The sequence below is a fragment of the Mesitornis unicolor genome, unplaced genomic scaffold (assembly GCF_000695765.1).
Source record: "Mesitornis unicolor isolate BGI_N332 unplaced genomic scaffold, ASM69576v1 scaffold715, whole genome shotgun sequence".
Taxonomy (NCBI): domain Eukaryota; kingdom Metazoa; phylum Chordata; class Aves; order Mesitornithiformes; family Mesitornithidae; genus Mesitornis; species Mesitornis unicolor.
In genome coordinates this window covers 3,055-21,148 of record NW_010183249.1, presented here as the reverse complement: position 1 = coordinate 21,148, position 18,094 = coordinate 3,055, and the positions used below count along the sequence as shown (strand labels likewise).

The 18,094-nt window shown below is 44.8% G+C and overlaps 2 protein-coding genes across 2 annotated transcripts in view; both read left to right on the top strand.

Annotated features, from left to right (window-relative positions):
- Window positions 1–9,910: 9,910 nt before the first annotated feature.
- On the top strand, window positions 9,911–14,559 carry LOC104540265 (T-cell surface glycoprotein CD8 alpha chain-like). The gene is made up of 6 exons (XM_010184031.1): window positions 9,911–9,956; window positions 10,522–10,890; window positions 11,480–11,574; window positions 12,095–12,200; window positions 13,612–13,642; window positions 14,505–14,559. The coding sequence occupies exons 1-6, from the start codon at window positions 9,911–9,913 to the stop codon at window positions 14,557–14,559; spliced, it is 702 nt and encodes a 233-aa protein (XP_010182333.1).
- A 1,143-nt stretch (window positions 14,560–15,702) lies between these two features.
- LOC104540269 (T-cell surface glycoprotein CD8 alpha chain-like) overlaps window positions 15,703–18,094 on the top strand; it is a gene marked incomplete at its 3' end in the record, with an annotated part of 3,081 nt that continues 689 nt past the window's right edge. The window contains exons 1-3 of the mRNA XM_010184038.1: window positions 15,703–15,723; window positions 16,331–16,430; window positions 16,983–17,351. Coding sequence (XP_010182340.1) covers window positions 15,703–15,723; window positions 16,331–16,430; window positions 16,983–17,351 — 490 coding nt within the window. The remainder of the gene's footprint in view (window positions 15,724–16,330; window positions 16,431–16,982; window positions 17,352–18,094) is intronic.

Sequence of the window (18,094 nt, the reverse complement as noted above, 5' to 3'; positions counted from 1 at the left end):
TCCTGCTGATTTATCCTTGGCCAAACGGCTCTGTGCACGGTAGCTGTTTATTAAACATCTCCCCCGGCAGGAAAAATGGATTCACAGCAGGACTTCAGGCATCCAGACCAGACTTGTGAAACGGGAACTTCTACATGTCTTTTTCTGCTGCCATGTAAAACCACATACATCCCAGAAGCTGTAAAAATAAAATCCCAAGTTTTACTTGCTGCTAAGATGATCACCCTGTTAGTGCACAGACACGGCCCTACCCACACGTTGGGTTGGCAAGTCTCATTCTCAGCTTTCAGAAGCATCCAACGCACAAAAGCCCCCCTTGACCCACACCAGCCCACCTACCTACTCTGCTATTTTGTATCTCAAACAATGTACAGGAACCTGAAGTACAGAAATATTGTATCATAGATATTGACAGTTATTGATATTGACAATTTTATAGCTATATATGACAATATATTCTTTCGATAAACAGTACATCTATATCTCAAAAGCATTAAATTATTCAAGGGACAGAGAGCAGAGCAGAAATGCAGGTATTTAAGGCATTGCAGTAAGTACTCTGTGTTTTTGTAAAACTACTGTAAGCTATTACATATATTATGTATTATAGATAAAATGTTCAATATAGTTATAACTTATGTATTATATATTACAGTTAAATATATATTATATATAACTGTATTAGAGGTATTATTTTATATATTATGTGTTATATATTTTCTATTTTACAAATAGCTATATATGCGTTATTATATATATTGACAGTTATATAGATTGACAGATACCTATAGAGAAAAAACACTGAGGAACAAAAACCTGTCTTCAGGCAACATAAGTACTTCTTGCCCATATTTCCCTGGACTTAATTACATTTCATTCAATAAACCAGAAATACTAATATATTAAACTTCTGATTTATATAAACCAGAAATGGTTTGTTTAATATTATTAGAATTTTTATTTAATATCATTTCTGCTAATTAAATTAAATTTTATTTGCTGTAATAGCAGATATTTGTGTATATCAATATATCTATATTGTGTGCACTCAGAGAGAGATCTGCAGCTTCTGTGGAGTTATATAAAAATACTTGTTATTCCAGCATTCATTTAACTGGAACACGTATCAGACCAAGTTAAAAATAACACTGTACAAACTACATATTCTGATTCTCTACCACCTGGCTATGGGAATGATTACTTTCACTTTATAAACCAGGGGTTCTTTCACATGAAACAAAACTCTCCCTGTGCTTTAAATATTTGCAACAGGACAGGAGGTTTAATGTTCCTTCCCTGGCCATTCATTTTTTCTGCTAAAGTTTGACTTCTCCTTTAGAATTTAAGATACGAAAGTGTATGAAGGGAAGGACTGCAACATGCTTTTAAGCAGGAGAATATCATCATCACTATTTGCACTTTCTGATCTAGTTAATAAATTAAAACCAGATGGGAAGCTCTCCAAAAAATCCCAATGATGGCATCAGTGCAGATTTTTTTCTCGGCCAGGTACAGCATCCCTATCTGCTGTGGAACAGGGCTCTCACACAAGCAACTTCAGCTCATTTCTCACACAAGCAACTTCAGCTCATTTAACATCAAAACCCCAAAAACCCTAGATGAGTCACTTACGGAAAGCAGCTGGCAGTCAATAAGAAAAGGAAACCTGCTCAAAGTGCAAAGTCCCTGCCATCCTCTCTGAAAAGCTCCTTGGAGGGATTAGGAACCCCAGGCAGCTAGGCTGATGCCAGCACCCATGAGTTATTTTTTGGGGTCATGAAATGAATAAGAGCTAAATTTCATCTTGTCCAAACCAGACTGAGCCTCTGCATCATGCAGCAGAGAACCTGATCCTGCAGAAATTGTGGGTGTCTGAAGGTGAAGCTTTGCAATGTCAAGTTTTTCAAAGGCTTGAGCTTTGCCAGGGAACGCCAAAGAGATTTCTGATTTTCCAATGAAGAGCATGGGGATCAACAGATGGCTCCAAAGCAAAGCAATGAGCCCACAAGCCACTGCAAACCACTAGCACCCTGCCTGCTGTGGTCAGCCCCACATCCCACCCCACCCCACGCTTTCCTCCACCCTGCAAGAAGGATGGAGCAAACCTTACCCAGCACAAGGTGCAAAGCTCCTGCTGTTTTGTCTGCTTTTCTTCTCAGCTTGTGGTTAAAATGTCCAAACAGGAGACTGAGCACCAAAATACGGGGTGCAACCAACCTCCCTCCCTGCAAGGCTGGGCAGGGAGGAGGGCTGCGGCTTAGGAGACATCTCTGTCCCCAGAGCTAGGCGTGCAATCTTGCCCACCACAGTTTCCTGTTGCTCCCTTCCAGCGGGGAGAGCTGGGGCTGCAGGCCATGCAGGCAGCATGAAACGCAGCACAAAACCGAGGTGTGGGGCAGCTGCCTCCACAGACAGGCAGGGCATCTTCGGAGGAGCTGCTCTTCCACGTTGCAGCATGACCCATGGCAGAAATCAAAGGGCTTCAAAACATTATGACTTAACATTAGCACCAAATGCAAAATTCTGGTTGGGATATTTCCCGTCAGTCTCTTCAAAAAAATTGAGACAAAATATTCCTGGAGGCTGGGATCGTATATTCCTGCCCTGAGCAACAAGCTGCAGATGACAGCGCTGTTGCTAAAATATATGTCTCAAGTCATCTCAATGCAGAAGGAAATGAGTCAGAGCAAGGGTGTAACAGTCATTACGAAAACAAATGTCTTTCCTCAGGTCATTTCATTTTAATCTGACTTAGTCACCACTACCATAGCCAGAATTCTGATATAATTCAGAAATGTGGGTCACATCCCACTGCACAGAGCCCAAGCTGACATCCCCAAGGAGATGCCATGGGAAGGCAGCTGCTGCTGTGCAAATCCCCTAGGTCCCCAAACCTGGGTTCCTCCTTGCCTCCCCAAAGCTGGGGCACAAATTGAGCTAGTTGAGTGGGGTCAAACATCTTTCCTCTCCAATATCCCTCTTCCAAGAGGCATTCAGGGTGCCCTGAACTGTAAAACAGAGAAAGGAAAAACTCATCTGCTTTCTCTGCCCACTCCCAGTACCAAAAGTGTCTTGCTCAGAATTGTTCTGCAAAATTGCTCTGATGGGTTCCACTGGAAGGATGAAGGGGTGTGATGCACTGAAGATGGCCATAGCATCCTCAGTGGTGTCATTTACAGGTGACCATATCATTAAGGAGCTGGCAATATAGCCCTTTCTCCCTTCCTATGGCTGTAAAGTGAGCAAGGGAGAGTCCCAAAGGGCTGTGGAAGGAGCACTGTCCCACCACAAGCAGACAGGAAAGTGGACACAGGACCTGAAGCTCAAACCACCTTCAACCCATCTTCCAGCTCACACAACTAGAGACACTGGTTGGAAAGCCATGGACAGTTCATGTGTATGCATCTCCTGTCTCCTGTATCCTGAATGTTTTTCACCACAAGTGTTTTCAAGCGCTGGAACAGGCTGCCCAGGGAAGCAGTGGAGTCACCATCCCTAGAGCTATTTAAAAGATGTGTAAATGTCGCACTTAGGGACATGGTTTAATGGTGGACTTGGCAGTGCAAAAGTTTCTTTCTCTACATGATGATAAGCACATAAAAGGGTTTTTTCTCTCACTACCTGCGGTCCAGAGGACAGAGATTTTGGGACAGCTATGGAGAACCACAGGATACATTCTTGGGATAAGTGTCCTTGTGCGGGGCCAACAGCTAAGTAAGATTTAAGTGTCCTGCACTAAAGCATGAGATAATTGGAAAATTAATGGTGCTTCAGAGGAAACAGATGTGTAGTCTTGTAGCAAATGGCTTCCTTAAAATGACATATTGTAATGAGATCTCATAGTGAAGAGTATAAAAATGACTGGGTTGGATAGAGCAAAGGTCCGTCCAGACCATTATTCTGTCTCCAACACTGCCTACGAGCAGGTGGCTAAGAAATAATAAGGACAGGATAATCATATATGAAACTTTCCCTTAATTTTCGGACTACTTTTAACTGAAAAGATTTCCTCAGACTGTTGCTATCTATTGAGTAACTCACAATGAATCTCACTCTCTTCCAAGCATTTGTCCAGGCTCTGCATCCTCAAGATCGTAGGGCAGGAACATCCATGAGGTGAAGGACAACTTCATTTTCTTTCAACCTGACCCACATCAGCTTCATCTGCTGCCCCTTACTTTCTGTATTGGAAAAGGCAGTGAATAATCAATCCCTCTGCACTCCTTCCCAGCCACTCACTATTCTGGAGACGTTTAGTGTAGATCCACTTAAAGGTGGATCTGAAAAATCATTTCTTCAGGCTAAAGAGTCCTAGTCTGCCTACACAAACCCCATCTCAGACCTCTGATCCTCCATATTGTCCTTTTCTGGTCATAGTACTTCTTTTTTTGAGTCCCCTCTTTGATATGAGGGGGTGGAACCAACATACAGCCTTCAAGGATTCATACAATGCATTGGACCATGCATTGACCATAGATTGGACCATTGGACCATATGGTGACATAGCTTTGTTCTCTGTTTTATACCCAACATCTGATTTGCTTTGCTGCTGGGCAATGAATTGATGTTTCCATGGTAGTACCTGTCTTAATCCAGATTTTCACACTCGAACAGCAACATTTGTCTCCTTATTTTACAGCAAAGCCAGGACTGGTTTTCTTTGTGTGCATCACTTCACATTTAATTACTCCAAATTTCACCTGCCTCTGTATTGTGCAGTCTCTGAAAGATCTTTCTGCAGTTCTACATTTACAGTACATAAATGCAAGTAAATAAATGTGCATTAAAGTAAAGTTTGCAGCATATGTTTTAAACATGAATTGTTGAATGGCTACTGAGTCCAACCCCCACAAACAGGGTGGGAGAGCTACCTCTAGGAGAACAGGTATGGAAAGAGTAATTACACACTTCTTTTCACAGCAATGGTGGGGACCAGGCTGTTAAAAGTGGAACTCTTAACACCAAATTCAGTTTGTTTTGTTCATGATAGGAGAGCATTAAACCAGCTGCTGCTTTTTGGTGTGGCCATCTCTCCTCTACTCTGCCTCTTCTGAACAGCGTGTCATGGCCCAGGGTTGAGTCTTACAGGTCTAATTCTACAGCGGGGGTTGGGTATTTTTCAAGTGAATGCAAAATCAGGAAGAAATAGCAAGCTGTACAAGCCAGCCAGTGCTATTAATAGGACCACAAAATGCATGAAGCAAGTAATTTCAAGCAAGCCACGGTTTTCCATACAGCCAGCACTGTCAGCAGGAGGGGTGGGTAACAAAAAATGGGAACACCTCCTCCATGCCACCAGCTGTAACCAACTATGGAAATTAAAGTTAATGGTAAAGATGCACAGCAATAAATCCCCTGCTCTGGGAAAGTCCTGCACTACACAGGTGGGACCAGAAACTTCCTGAAATGTCTCCACAAGGCTTTCCTGCCCAAGATCTTCAGGGAAGAAGGTTTATGTGCAGCAAGGAAGAACACCAGACATGACAAGACTCTGGATTGATGGAGACAGGAGAAGACAGCTCCCAGGGTTGTGGGGATAACACCAAGGCAATGAAACCCTGGAAGGGAGCTGAACTAGGAGACAACTACCAAACAGTGCCTCAAACCCCATAGAAATTTGATTGTGGGAATTGGAAGTGAGATAATGAGCCCAGTTCACCAATTAAAGGCAACTGGAACTGCTGTTCAGACAAAAAAAAAAGATATACTGGAGCTATACAGATAATTTTCCTTTTTTTAAGGAAAGTCTATAATCAGTGTTAGAAAATACAAAGTCTTTCTATAGTTCTGGACTGACTCTTGGTGGTATTTAGGAGACTGGAGCTGCAGAAGACCAACCTGCCCACTGTTAACTCCAGTTGCGGCACTGGTGGAGTAAATTGTCACCAGTCCCCAGAAGATGCCATCACGGATTGTTGATTTACCTATTGTCTGCACTAATGAGCTCTGCAACATCAAGAAGGTGCAGGGAGACTATGCAAGGAAAATTCATAACACATTCAGGTCTTCTTTTATCACACTCTCAGTTGAGGTACCAACAAGCATGGAGATTACAGAGAGTTTCAACTCAGTGATCAAGTGGAAGCCCTCCACCATGGAGAGGTGAGAGCGCAGGAGTGTTTGTGGTTCACGTACTGTGTTTCAAGTATGTGTTGTTTACACTGAGGGTATGCAGAAGAGAGGGCAGTATTGGCCACTGAATTGGAAACACGCAGCTACAGTGGAAAGATAGCATGTGAGTATCTGGTGGGTGACAGTTGCACTTGACATTCTACAAACTCCTTTAGGGCTGCAGCTTTGCAAAGAAAACGGGGCCAGCAAGTTGAACCACAGCTTCATTTCACACCGGAAAAGTTGTATGCTATAGTCTCAACATTTTTTTCCTCTGTTTGAAACAAAAGTTTGTGATTTGTGAGTAGATTTTGAAATCTTCATTAAAACTTTCCATTCCTCCTTATGAAAGAGATCCTTCAAAGGTTAACAGCAGGAAGAAGGAGCAATGCTGAAGTAAACACAGTCTGGTGCCACCCCAAGTTACCACTAACTGATCACTTGCAGGGATCAAGCAGCACCTGCTCATCACCAGCAATGCTATGTCATTGCTTAGCTTCCTTCTGAAGCACTATGAGGAGATACCATGGGCAACAAAAACAACAGAGCACGGTCATTTTCATGGTCCTTTTGTGTCCACCAGTAATTGCAGCGTAATTCCCATGTCCTCAGATGTACTCCTGCTGCCAGTCACAAAATACTGTGAGACATCCATGCAGTGTCTAATATTACTGAAACTAAGAAGCCAAAGTTTCTTACAACTAATGTGAAAATCACTGAGATCCTTCCACAAAAGGACTAAGAGATCAATCATATCCAAAACTTGGCACCCCCTCCAGCTCTGATGCTCAAGCTCCTCTCACTTCTCTGTTAAATGGATGTAATCAAGCACACGAAAAAAAAAATCCTAAACTCACTTTGTGCTAAGTCTCATTCCAAAAATGCAGATCCCTTGTCAGTCTGTCTCTTCCCTGAGTGGTTTTGTCTCTTCTCTCTTTGCTCCTGTCTCTTTCTGCTTAATTGTTTGACATTAATTAAATACAGACCTCAGCTTCCCTTACTACAGAATGATAAACCGTGGTCATAAGCAAGTTAGGTTGGAGTTCACCAGCAATCAGAACCCTGCAACCTTAGCTATGACTAAAATAAAACTTACTGTTAGGTTTTGAAGAAAAAAGAAATTACCTTCTACCATCTAACCAACCTGTCTCCTCTTCTGACATCTCTTATACAGTGCTCTCTAGAAGTAACTGGCTGTCTAAATTTTTTCTTCTGTAGTCATATCATCACCGTGGCACTACAACAGAAATTACTGATAAAATGTGTTATTAAAGTTAGTGCTTCACTGATTTGACTTAGGTCCTCAGTCTAACAGTGACAAGTCTACTGAAAAATACCATCCAGAGGACAAGCTGCCAAACCAGAGTATGCTAAAGTCAAAGAGAGTTCTTAATTTATCTTATTGACCACCTACCCCTTCCAGTTTTAGAGTAGATCACCAGTGTAAAACATACATATACTGATCTAAATTATTTAAATAAGTGTTGATTTTAAATAAGAGCTTTAACTGGAGCTCCTGTTTATTCCTGGAACTTTTTGTAACAAATAATTGCGACTGCAACAGCTTTAGTTGTTTTACTGTGCAAAACAGAAACAGCTTTGTGCTAAGTGATACCTAAACACAGGGCACAGAAAAAGATTATTCCTGTCCCCACTAATTTATTATTTAGAAGACATGAGATAAGGGCACAGGAAAGGGGTGGTTTTGTCTGATCACACACAGACATTTCTGTTGGAGATATATTTCCCTGGTGTCCTCTCTGGCCAATGAAGTGTGTCCGTGTTGAAAAGGGATGCGTGACAGCCTGCTTGCAGCTCTATCACTCCACAGACAATAAGCTTTTGTCTTGCCTTAAAAGGATATATTTGTTAGCAGTTTATTGGAGGCAGCACACAGAATCAATCTACATCAGAGTGAGAATCTAGCCCTGACAAAAATTCAGTCCCCCCACAAAGACGCATCCTCATTTCCCAGCACACTTACTTCCATTCAAACCCTGCTGAGCAACAGAAATCGGGAATTTTCCTACTTTGGTCTCAGGGGAGCTATGGTTTTGAAATTTCATTTTCTGACATATGCATTATGATAGTGATGGAAGGGAAGGGGCACCCACAAACAGTTCCAATGGATGGCAGGAACCAGCCCACTTCAGCATTTCGGAAAACATGAGACTCAGCTGTAACCGTCTGCAAGGCAGACCCATGATTTTGGTTCCTTTTCTACTATCCTCGATCAGCCTGCGAAGACAAGCTATTCCCAACAACAGCTTATCCTGTTATAAAGGTAGGATGAATGCCACTTAGGATAAGGAGAATAAACTGCCCACAGAAACCAGAAGGAGCCTACACAAGTAGCATCACAGGATGGCTCATCTGGAGATGACAGGAGAACCTTGGAAAAACCTCAAGACTGATGTTAACAATTGCTTCATAAGATTTTGAGATCAAGACCTCTGTAATATGGTTTAATTGACAAAACCTTGTTTTCTTTTTACTTGGCCAAAATCTGCTCTGTTGCAGGCAAACCTCACAAGTATCACAGCCTCATGAAAGGACCACTTTCACACAGCTCAGCAGGCCTAACAACAGCTTTCATCACTCACCAATGTGCTCTGATGTCCAATGAAGTAAACCCAGTTCCTCAAACATTTTCCGTAAATGATCTCTAAAGCAGCAGCCACAACAGCAACGGCACCAAAGCCAGCAGCACCGGTATCTGACATACCCAGGAAAAGGGAGCTTTCTTTACAAAGCAGTAACAGAATCACAGAATCACAGAATCATTAAGGTTGAAAGACAAATCTAAGATCATTGAGTCAAAGATAACAAAGAAAAACATCTCACAGACTCACAAAAAAAAACCCCAACAAACCAGGAAGGCCAGAAAGTGCCAAAATAAAAAAGTAATACACCAGCCCACCACCTCGCTATCTGTTGAAACTGTTGCTACTGTAAGTGCAAAGATCCAGGAAGCATCACCCATACCCATGTGCAAGTGGTCACCCATGCAAGGCCTTTTTGGCAGGGCGGAAACCCGTGTGGTTAGAGAAGAAAACCACAAGATGTTAGGGAACAAAAAATGTGTAACCCCAGGGCATGGAGCTTTCTCGGTGGGTTTCAGATCACAGACCACCTGCCTTGCACAAAACAGCTTTTGCAGAGCAATTGCAAAGAAGAATGGCAAAGGGATCAGTCGAGCACCTGAAGAACTCAGCTGTGCGTCTGCAACACATGTGCTTGGTGATAAAAATAAAAGCATGGATATAAGCCATGAAACACCTTTGTCTTGCTCATAAGGTAATATAATACAGTGTGCTTTGCCATCCACACCACAAGCCTTAGGTGTGCACAATAAAAGGCAGCAAAATCCCTGCCAAGAAATGCAATCTGGAGGCTGCAACCAAAGCAGAGGGCTTGCCCAGGACTTCTGTGGAGCTGGAGTTGCTGTAAACGTCCAGATGGCCGGGAGACAACAGGCTGCAGTGGCTGGTCCTACCTCAGGCACCAGCATCCTCAGCCTCAATCTCTAGAGAAGTCAGGCATCGAGACACAATCTTTGAGGCACCACTAAGAACCAATAATGATAAATGAGCCCAAACCCTGCATTACAATGGAATTTCTCCAGAAATCTTTTATTTTCCCTTCATTTTGCAGCAGATGCCAAACACCACCTCTTTACCCAAGAGGGTCCTGATGACATCACATCCTCTCCAAACAGCGACGCAGCCTCCAAGTCAAGAAAGAAAGATCATCTCTGCTCCGCTGCACTGTCCCTGAGGACGGCCACCCTGAGGAGAAGATGGCCAGGACTCCTGAGCTGCTCCTTCTGCTGGCTCTGGGGCTCTGTGAGTATGGACACAGGGTTGTGCATCACCTGTACTGGGAGGGACAACTCAACCCCTTCCAGTGCATCCAAGACATTAGGCTAAATAATTAAAGGGAAAACTAAAAGCCAAGCAAAAAGGCTTCCTTTGAGGTTTGCTCAGTAATTGTGGAGGTAAAGGCAGCATTGCCTTAGCCAGAGTAGGGCCGCCAGAGGGGTGGCTGCTGCCTCATGTGCAATGGGAAGGGATCAGGTTGGAGAAGTTGTTCTGGAGGGAAGAGGACAAAAAGAGGCTTTTAGAGTCAGTGTTTTAAGGAGTGACTTCATTTAAGGTGTGATGGGGCACTGTACTCAGGAAGCATCTGAAAGGGTTTTCTGAAGGGCAGCACCCATCCCTAAAGCCCGGGTGGCTGATTGCTGAGCACTCCACAAACACGATTCCAGCAAGGACTCCAATAAAAACTTAATCTGGACAGCAAGACTCCCCCTTTGCTGTTGACTTCACACCCCAAGGACAGAAAACAATGTTTACCCAGAGGAACTACGGCTCTTCCCGACTGGTTCCCATCAGAATTTCTCTCCTGCAGGCTGCCCTGGGATCCAGAGCCAGAGGTACCAGATGACAGCCAGGTTTCGTGACAGAACCATCACACACCCCGAGATGGGACAGCGGCTGGAGCTGGAATGTGTGAACCCTAAGGACGACAGTGGTGTATTCTGGGTCCGCCAGGACAAGGGTGGGATCCTTCACTTCATCGTCTTTACCACTTCCCTCTCTCGGAACACCTTTGTGGGGAATGCAAAGGAGTCCACACGCTTCGAGGCAAGCAGACAAGGCAGGTTCTACCAGCTGGTGGTGAAGTCCTTCACATCACAGGACGAGGGGACCTATTTCTGCATCATGAACAGCAACCAAGTGCTTTACTTCAGCCCTGGCCTGCCTGCCTTCTTCCCAGGTCAGCAACACCTCCACCCAACTTTTCTTAGCTCTCCCAAAAGGTCCATCTCCCTCTGCCCATGCTTTTTTTTAGTCATTTGTCTCACAGACCCCATTGCCCTGCCTGCTTGACAAAGGCACCTTGTGACCAGAGTGCCCATCCTCCTGCCAGAGTCTCCTTGCTTGCTGTTTCTTCTCATGGTATCACGTCTGCCCAAAAGCAAAGATCAACGGTCAAACCCAGCATCACCTCTCCATCCCATCATGGCTCTGAAGGGATTTGACTAAAACAAAGTCAACTAATCCCCCAAATCCTTCCTCACCTCACATCAGTCCCAAAATTCCTACCAACCTCATGGTACTCAGACTTTCTGAGGATGGTGGCAGACAACAAGAATTAAGGAGCCTGCAGCTCCTTACTGGGTCATGGGAGACACAACTCGGGAGAGTCACCATCCAAAATGGGCTCTGTGATGTTCCCCTTGAGCTGAGTCTTGAGCTGGCAACAGGAGCAGCCGTGTCCTGGCAGAGCAGGAGAGCAGAAGGGTAGGTCAGATATATTTTTTTGTATTTCCCTGTATGCTGTATTCATCCGTTTTCATTTATAGTTGCCACCACAGCTGCACCCACCACACTAGCAACCACAACCCAGCACAACATCACTGAAGAGGACCCCTGCCTGAAGACACCAGGTAGGATCCAGGTAGCCCAGCTGCAGGCAGCGAGAGGGGAAGAGCTGGGCTCTGGTGCACTGATACAGAGGGTGATCCTGCAAGCATTTTGGGATGGGGGAGAGGGTGAAAATCCTCAGAGCTTTATCAGAAAGGGATAACTGGGTTTGTGCAGCTGGAAAGACTCGACTCCCATGTTTCATCCCATATAAGAAAGGCTCAGGATGATGTAAAATGCATGAGCACGTCTTATGCCTGGGCACACCGGTAAGAGAAGGAGCGAGTGTAGAGCCTTGGTGGCTGGTGGTGGTTTTGGCCTCAGTAGTGTACCTCCTCAGGTCCCAGAAAACCCTGTGAGCAGTAGCAACACTAACAAAAGCCCATGCTACACTTTCGGACATCACTAGTGGGCCGGGGAAGCCCTGTGCTTCACTGCCAGCCTCGATCAGTGCCAGATGGGTCTCTTGGATGGTCCCTTGGCTCCACCAGAGCTGGCTATAACACCAGCTGTGGGCAAATGGTGGACCTTTTCTTTTCTCTATTCCTGCAGAGACCACCGAGTTTAGTTTCTCTTGTGACATCTTCATCTGGGCTCCCTTGGCAGGCGCCTGCGTCCTGCTCATCATTGCCCTGGCAGTCACCATCGTGCTGTGTCAGCGTAAGTCTCACCCATAACCCCCCATAGATGTTCCTCTAGCCTGAAACCACAGCCCTGTCCTTCAGGGAACGGATCTTCTAGCCATCCCCTTTACGTAGCCATCAGATAACCAGGACACAGTCAACACAAGAGAACGACCACTGTTAAAAATCAGTGTACACATTTTCCTCATCTCTATGATTGGCCTTGAAAATAATTATCAATTTCTACACTGCAAGGAAAAAAAATTTTAAGTACAGAAAATTTGCTTTATCACACTCTCTTGAGTTTGATACTCTATCAAACTATTCCTGAGTGGTAACCCAATAACCAACTTAACTACAGAGGTTCAGGGACTTCTACAGTTAAAACAGTGACGCACACTCTCTGGATAGACAAAAGTCCTTCCATGAAATTCAATGTTTGAGATGTCTTTAAATTACCCTGAGCAGGCAGTGAGTGCAAATGTGTTTACATCCATTTAATGCTTGCTGAAATCAGTTAAACTTTACTTTGGTGAGTGGCCCAACATCCTCAGAAGTTACACTGATGTAATTAAACCATCTCAGCTCATTCATCTAGAACACCAAAGTGTTTTGCTGCTGAATTAGACCAACTAAATCCTCCCTGACCCCACAGCCTGCAGCTGATGCAACATGAATTTACCAGCTGACCCAGCTGAAAAAACAAGTGCAATTTTCCAACATCCTTCAGCTCTGAAGAGTGCTACTCGCCATGGTCTACAGTGATAGGAAGCAATATGTCAAAAACCACTGATGAGCCACAGCCAAAACCCATTCTTCTCCAGGGAAATGGCTGATGATGCAGCAGAGCATTCAGAGTTGGTCCAAATTCCCTCAGAAGTCACCAGGAGCCAAGTGCCCTCCACAAGCACAGGGACCGGTGCAATCCCCAGTGACCTGCAACATCGTGAACTTACAAACACCACTCAATCATTCATTTCTGCCTTTTAATGCTGATGGTAATGACCAGTGAAAAGTCATCAGCTGCCATTAATTACTGCAGCAGGCAGCTGGAGCTCTCAAGGACAGACTTTTACCTTGTGCTGAAATTCATGGCTGGACACTGTATTTTGCAAAAAAACATCCCAAAGTAATGACATGGATGCTAGAATGGAGAAGTGTGTCGTTCATCTTGGTAGCACGCTGCATGGCATCATGGCCAATTGCCTGATGTAGAAATTAATTGCTGCCAATGGATTTTAAGCAACATGCCAAAGTCACTGGAGACCACAAAATAAAACCATAATTCACTGCCATTGTACCCGGGTTGACCCTACTATGGTTACTCACACGAAGGTTTAATTCATAAAAATACTAAAATGGACTGATAGGGTTTTCTCAGTAAAACATTTCTTTACTGAGCTGGGTCTTGTTGTCTTTGAACTAAAATGTTTTCCTTTTTATTTTAGAAACCAGAAGACGAAGATGCAGATGTAAAAGGTTCGTAAGTGACGAGTGTTGACATTTTTCTCTTGAAGTCAACAGCATCTCACCCTCAGATGAGAAAGCCGGCAGGTGCAAAGAAGTGACCTAAAAATTCTTCCTCTGATATACAGTGCAGGGAGGGGACCATGTAATGAATTAGGAGCAAGGAAGAGATATCCTTCTCTTTGCCTGTGTTTCTTTTTTTTAAATATTAAGTAATTAAAATCACGGTAGTAGATACTAAAGAGAAAGACAGAAGTGTCTGTGGCAGACTAAAAACTTTGTGCTGATGGATTATCGCAACCCAAATCCCCTTCTGCAGTATTGTACCGGCAGCAGCATGGCTTTATGCCTCTGGTGCCCCCCAGAGGCACTAGCCAACAGTGGCAGAGGCTGCTGCGGCCCTAGGTGACTTGCCTGAGAAGCAGCAACGCAGATACGTACAGCTTTACAGTCAACGTATTTTCTAAGGCATCCAGGAATCCTTTTTTCATACTTTCCTTCCTGCCTCCCCAAGTCACTCGTCCTCCTGAGTGACCAGGAAAACACTCTTGGAATAAGAACTGCAAATTCAAGCTGATCTGACATCCTTGTTTAGGATGATGCTTGCAGTCTTCCCTTATCTCAGTCCCTGTTGCCAGCCCTGGACAAAAATATTGCAATAGATTTAACAGCATATCTTCAGAAAGTCCTGCTAACCGCTGTTTCTGGGTGAATGCTGGCAGATCCTTCACCAGCACAAAGGAAATAGTTTGCAGCCTGCTCTTCAAGGTCCCTGGCTGCAGACCAAGGGTAAAAGAGCTGATAGGCAGCCATACATTAATTGCCTTCTTGTCCCTATTACATCCAAGTAAATCAAAGCCTTTTCTCTCTGTAGACCTATGAATGGGAAGCCCAATGCAAAAGCCAGCGTGCCAAGCCGACACGTATAAGCATCTGCACCTTCTGCCTTCTGGATCATCTTGGGGAGCTGACACTGCATAAGCCCAGCACCTACATAATCTGTACTGCTACTACTTCTCATGCATTCTGCCTTGGCAAATTGGAAAAGACAAGATGGAGCAGACACACGGACAGCAAGCACGCACGTGTTTTTCATTGAGAAACTAAATATCAATTAAAAGGCCTTACTTTTTCAGTTTGTACAGCCCTGGGGGCTAAGGTTCACTATTTCCTCTTGCTATGCCTCTTCTGCTGCTGGCTCCACTTCCACCGATTCCAGCAGTTTTGCCTGAGCAAGGAAGGTGGGATTTTCTTTCTTTTGGGATGAAATGGTTGAGTGCTGAGAAAAAAACCAGGTTTTTCTCATTTGCTTTAGTTAAGCAAGATTTTTAGCATACCTTCATGGGACATGTTGATTGACTACAATGAGTTCTGTGTCTGATGTAAATATTTCCTTACTAAAATTGTAAATCAAAGAACTGAGAAAAATAAATAAAACAATTTTTCTAGTTAGACTTACTAATGTTTATGTCATTACTCAGTTCCTAGCCTCAGAAACAGCTAAAATCTTTTGTGAAGATAATAAGTGAGGGTCTGATGAAGTCATGGATAAGGGAAAAGGCAACAATTTATATACCAGCAAGAGATTTAGGATGCCAGAGTTCAGCTTCCAGCCTAAAATGATACCATTTTCATTTCCTACTAAAATGAACTAAACGTCAAATGGAGTAAATCCAGTTCCTAAACCATTTTCCATAACTCACCCCTAAAGCAGCAGCCATAAAACAATGGCATCAAAGCCCACAACACCAGTTTTGGGCATACTCAAAAGGCAGGCTTTCTTGCAAAGGACTAACAGAAAAATCTCATCACACAAAGAAATAATCAACAGAAAGGCCAGAAAGCAGAAACCAGAGAAGTAAATAATACACCAGACCACCACCTCAAAGTCTTGCTACTGTATGTGCAAAGCTCCAGGAAGCATCACCCATACCCGTTTGCAAGTGGTCACCTGCAGGCAGCAGCAAGGGCCCTCTTTGTGGAACCATGCAAGGGTTCTTAGGCAGGGCGGAAACCCCTGTGGTTAGAGAAGAAAACCACAAGGTGTTAGAGAAAATGAAAACTGCATAACCATGGGGCATGGAGCTTTCTCGGTGGGTTTCAGATCACAGACCACCTGCCTTGCACAAAACAGCTTTTGCAGAGCAATTGCAAAGAAGAATGGCAAAGGGATCAATCGAGCACCTGAAAAAATCAGCTGCATGTTTGCGATGCATGTGCTTGGTGATAAAGAAAACATGTGGATGAATGCCATGAAACATTCTTGTCTTGCTCACCAGGTAACTTAATATGGTATGCTTTGCCATCCACACCACAAGCCTTAGGTGTGCACAATAAAAGGCAGCAAAATCCCTGCCAAGAAATGCAACCTGGAGGCTGCAACCAAAGCACAAGGCTTGTCCAGGACTTCTGTGGAGCTGGAGTTGCTGTAAACATCCAGATGGCCAGGAGACAGCAGGCTGCAGTAGATGATCCTATCTCAGGCACCAGCATCCTCAGCCTCAATCTCTAGGGAAGACAGTCATTGAGACACAATATTTGAGGCACTGTCAAGAACCAATAATGATAAATGAGCCCAAACCCTGCATTACAATGGAATTTCTCCAGAAATCTTTTCTTTGCCCTTCATTTTGCAGCAGATGCCGAACACCGCCTCTTTACCCAAGAGGGTCCTGATGACATCACATCCTCTCCAAACAGCGACGCAGCCTCCAAGTCAAGCAACAAAGATCATCTCTGCTCCGCTGCACCGTCCATGAGGACGGCCACCCCGTGTTCCTTCTGCTGGCTCTGGGACTCTGTGAGTATGGACACAGGGCTGTGCATCACCTGCACCGGGAGGGACAACTCAACCCCTTCCACTGCAATGAAGACATTGGGCTAAATAATTAAAGGGAAAATTAAGAGCCAAGCAAAAAGGCTTCCTTTGAGGATTGCTCAGTAATTGTGGAGGCAAAGGTGGCATAGCCTCAGCCAGCGTAGGGCAGCCAGAGGGGTGGCTGGAGCCTCATGTGCAATGGGAAGGGACAGGGTTGGAGGAGTGCTTCTGGAGCGGAGAGGAAAAAAGGGTGTTTAGCTGTTGGTGTTTTACAGTCACTTCAGGGCACTGTACCTGAGAAGGCAGATGAAATGCTTTTCTGATGGGAAGCACCCATCCCTAAAGCCCGGGTGGCTGATTTCTGAGCACCCCACACATACGATCCCAGCAAGGACTCCAATAAAACCTTCATTGGGACAGCATGCCTCCCACTTTGTGTTTGACCTGGCATCCCATGGGCAGGGAAAGACGTTTGCCTGGAGGACACATGGCTCTTCCCGACTGGTTCCCATCAGAATTTCTCTCCCCCCACAGCCTGCCCTGGGATCCAGGGCCAGAGGTACCAGATGACAGCCAGGTTTCGTGACAGCAACATCACACACCCTGAGATGGGACAGCGGCTGGAGCTGGAGTGTGTGACTCCTTTGGATTACAGCAATGTTTTCTGGTTCCACCAGGACAAGGGTGGGATCCTTCACTTTATTGTCTTTATCTCTTTCTGGTCTGAGACCACATTCGAGGGATACCAGAAGACATCCACATACTTTGAGGCAAGTAAAGAAGACAAGTTCTACCGGCTGGTGGTGAAATCTTTCACATCACAGGACAAGGGGACCTATTTCTGCATCATGAACAGCTACCAAATGCTGTACTTCGGCCCTGGCCAGCCTGCCTTCTTCCCAGGTCAGCAACACCTCCACCCAACCTCGCTTAACTCTCCCAAAATGTCCAGCTCCAACTGCCCATAGATTTTGTTATCAGTTGCTTCTTCCACAAACTCCATTGCCCTGCTTGCTTGACCAAGGCATCTTGTAACCAGCACAGCCATCCTCCTGCCAGAGACTCCCTGCTTGCTGTTTCTTCTCATGGTATCACCTCTGCCCAAAGTAAGAGCTCAACGGACAGACCCAGCATCACCTCCCAATGCCATAAAGGCTCTGGAGATATTTGAAAAAAAAAATAAAGCCACCCTCCCATACTCCTTCCTCATCTCACATCAGTCCCAAAAGTCCTACCAACCTCAGGATATTCTGGCTTTCAGAGGATGGTGGAAGAAAGCAAGAAATAAGGAACTTGCTCCTCATTACTGAGTCTTGGGAGATGCTCCTTGAAGGAGTCATTGTCCAAAATGGGCTCTGTGAATATCCTCAGGAGCTGAGCCCGACGCTAGCAACAGGAGCAGCCATGCCCTGGCAGGAGCAGGAGGCCAGAAGACCAACCTCAGGATATTCTGGCTTTCAGAGGATGGTGGAAGAAAGCAAGAAATAAGGAACTTGCTCCTCATTACTGAGTCTTGGGAGATGCTCCTTGAAGGAGTCATTGTCCAAAATGGGCTCTGTGAATATCCTCAGGAGCTGAGCCCGACGCTAGCAACAGGAGCAGCCATGCCCTGGCAGGAGCAGGAGGCCAGAAGGGAAGGACAGAGA